At 41.9% G+C, this 2608-nt stretch overlaps 1 protein-coding gene across 1 annotated transcript in view; it reads right to left on the reverse strand.

Annotated features, from left to right (window-relative positions):
• The window catches only part of LOC101847129 (adhesion G protein-coupled receptor A3), a gene marked incomplete at its 5' end in the record, with an annotated part of 43115 nt that overhangs the window by 30693 nt on the left and 9814 nt on the right, over window positions 1–2608 (reverse strand). The window contains 2 exon segments of the mRNA XM_005104451.3: window positions 846–1047; window positions 2008–2102. Of these exon segments, the coding sequence (XP_005104508.2) occupies window positions 846–1047; window positions 2008–2102 (297 nt within the window).

Below are 2608 nucleotides of genomic sequence, written 5' to 3' on the forward strand. Positions count from 1 at the left end.
ACAGACAGACAGACAGACAGACAGACAGACAGACAGACAGACAGACAGACAGACAACAACCTATTTGTCTGTCACTTCCGAAGCTTAAAAGTTTTGAACTTCAAAACAATTTTGCTCAAGACCCATTAAAATTTCTACCAACATAAAAAAATTACTGTTTGTTGTAAAAGACTGATTACAGATACATACTAGCTGCATAACTGTGGCATGGCCAAATACATACATGTCAACAGCTGATTCAAACTTGTCAGTGCCATTACAAGAAGAAAGATACAAGAAGCCCTGCTATTTTCAAAAGGATTCGGATTCAAAGCTCTTTCTTCAACACCTCGTTTGTTGTTTTTTTTTTTTGGGGGGGGGGGGTTCAGTCTTCATTGAGTTCCGCTGAGACCTAGTAGGCTGAAAAGGTTGCCAATCTTTGTTCTTTAGTGTAAAGTTGTTATTGTTGTTGATAGGGATCCAGTAGCATCTGAGCGTGAACTCTTCTGCATGATGCCATTCGGTAATAGCTGCATGTTTGTTCTAACTGTTGTCTTGAGGAGTAGAGGCAATTAGATGTGTGGGGTAGCTTGGAAAGAAAACATCCCCTTAAATCGGTTAGTTTTCTACAGAAGAACAGATGATGTTCCACTGTCTCTGAGGGGTAGTCACATAGTGGGCAGGCAGCAGACTGCTTTACTCCAATTCAGGTGAGATGTTGATTGAGGGGCACATGTTGTGTTCCAAGTTGGAAGATTATGGACTGATCTCCCCTCCTCCACTCATTGATTGGATCTTTGATCCTTTAGTGTGTGGATCGATAACAACAACGACCCTTGAGTGTAAAGAACAAAGCAATTTCTCACCTGAGGCATAAGGTGCGGACCACAGGTAAATCCAGCCACTTCCCCGTTGTTGTGAGCGACTGCGGCACACTCCATCCCTTCCTTCTCCAACTCACCACGGTCCAGGATGACCATGACGATATTGCGGGTCTGTTGTCGCCACCGGTTGTACACGCGCTTGGTGTTCATTGTCCGGCCCATCTTCTCCACCATTTTCACAATTCTGTCAGAGGAGTGGGGAAATTTGAGAATAGTTTCAGTGAGAGTTTTACAACGCTTGCAACACAATAAGGTTATTTAAGTGCCAAAGATTAGAGGGTGTTATAAGTGAGTAGCATACACAAAAAAGGAGGAGAGATAGAAAAGGCTGATAGACGTTTGATAGGAAAGGAGCAAACCACATCAACGCATCTGCCAAAGAAAATAGACACACAGACAGACAGACAGACAGACAGACAGACAGACAGACAGACAGATACAGTACAATATGGATAGCTCGAATTCGTCAGGACCGGCCTCGGTAGGTAGCGAGGGAATCTTACTAAGACAAAGAAAAAGAAAAAAAAAAGACTGCAGGCACAGTTCGACTGATGCGTCATTTCGAGTTCTCTGTGTTTGACCTATATCTATCCGTGTTACACTGTAGATAGATAAAAATACACATTAACCCTTTGAACCCGTTGGGCAATATTTTGCTGTATACCGTAAGGCCGGTTCACCGGGGCACGGACTGCCCAGAGTTGTGTAGTTCGTCAAAAGTACTCTCTTTATTTCTTGTTTGTCGTCTTACAATATTTCCACCTTGGACTAAGGTAAACAAGGGAGAGAACAGACATGCTTATTTCTCCATGTTCTTCCCCTCAGTCTTTTTGTGTATGTGCCCCCAAAACACTGTGAACTTTGATGAAATTTGTGAAAAATGTCCAGGGATAGAGTTTTGAGAAATTTCAAGATTTAGAGTTCAATGGGTTAATCTACTTTTCGTCTCACCTGAGAGGAGTTAACGCGAAAAGACGAAAGTGAACAAACTATAGATCTACTGTTCATCTCACCTGAGAGGAACTAACGCGGTCAGACGAAAAAGCGAACAAACAACAAACTATAATCTACTTTTTGTCTCACCTGAGAGGAGTTAACACGGTCAGATGAAAGTGAACAAACTATAATCTACTGTTCGTCTCACCTGAGAGGAGCTCTGGTCTCCAGCTGTGCCAGGTCCACCACGTGTTGGGGCAGGGCGCTCACATTGCTGGCCATGTTCAGGAGTAGGCTGCAGATCTGGAGATACAATACACACACAACATGTTACATGTAGGACTTTCCTTTTGGTACAATTTTACACCACTTGCAACACAATAAGGTCATATCCTTTTACTACAAGTTTTATACCACTTGCAACACAATAAGGTCATATCCTTTTACTACAAGTTTTATACCACTTGCAACACAATAAAGTCACATAAGTGTTGATGATTAGAAGAGTTTTTTAGTTTTAGTAAGAGTTCTACAGCACTCGCAACTGCATAAGGTCAAATGAGCGCCAGAAGATTAAAAAACGCAGCTTTTCAGTTCCAAGCAGGGCCAGCATTTGCAAGACTAGCTCAAATCTAGAAACACAAAAATCTTTTTAATAAAACATTTTAAAAGAAAACAGAAAGGAGGAACACTCTGAAGAAAAAAACAAACCCATTAACTTTAGCCAGTGTGTGTGTGTGCGCATGAGTATGTGTGTGCATGTGTATGTATGTGTAGTGTGTGTGTGTGTGTGTGTGTGTGTGTGTGTG

The sequence above is a fragment of the Aplysia californica genome, unplaced genomic scaffold (genome assembly GCF_000002075.1).
Source record: "Aplysia californica isolate F4 #8 unplaced genomic scaffold, AplCal3.0 scaffold00420, whole genome shotgun sequence".
NCBI lineage: Eukaryota > Metazoa > Mollusca > Gastropoda > Aplysiida > Aplysiidae > Aplysia > Aplysia californica.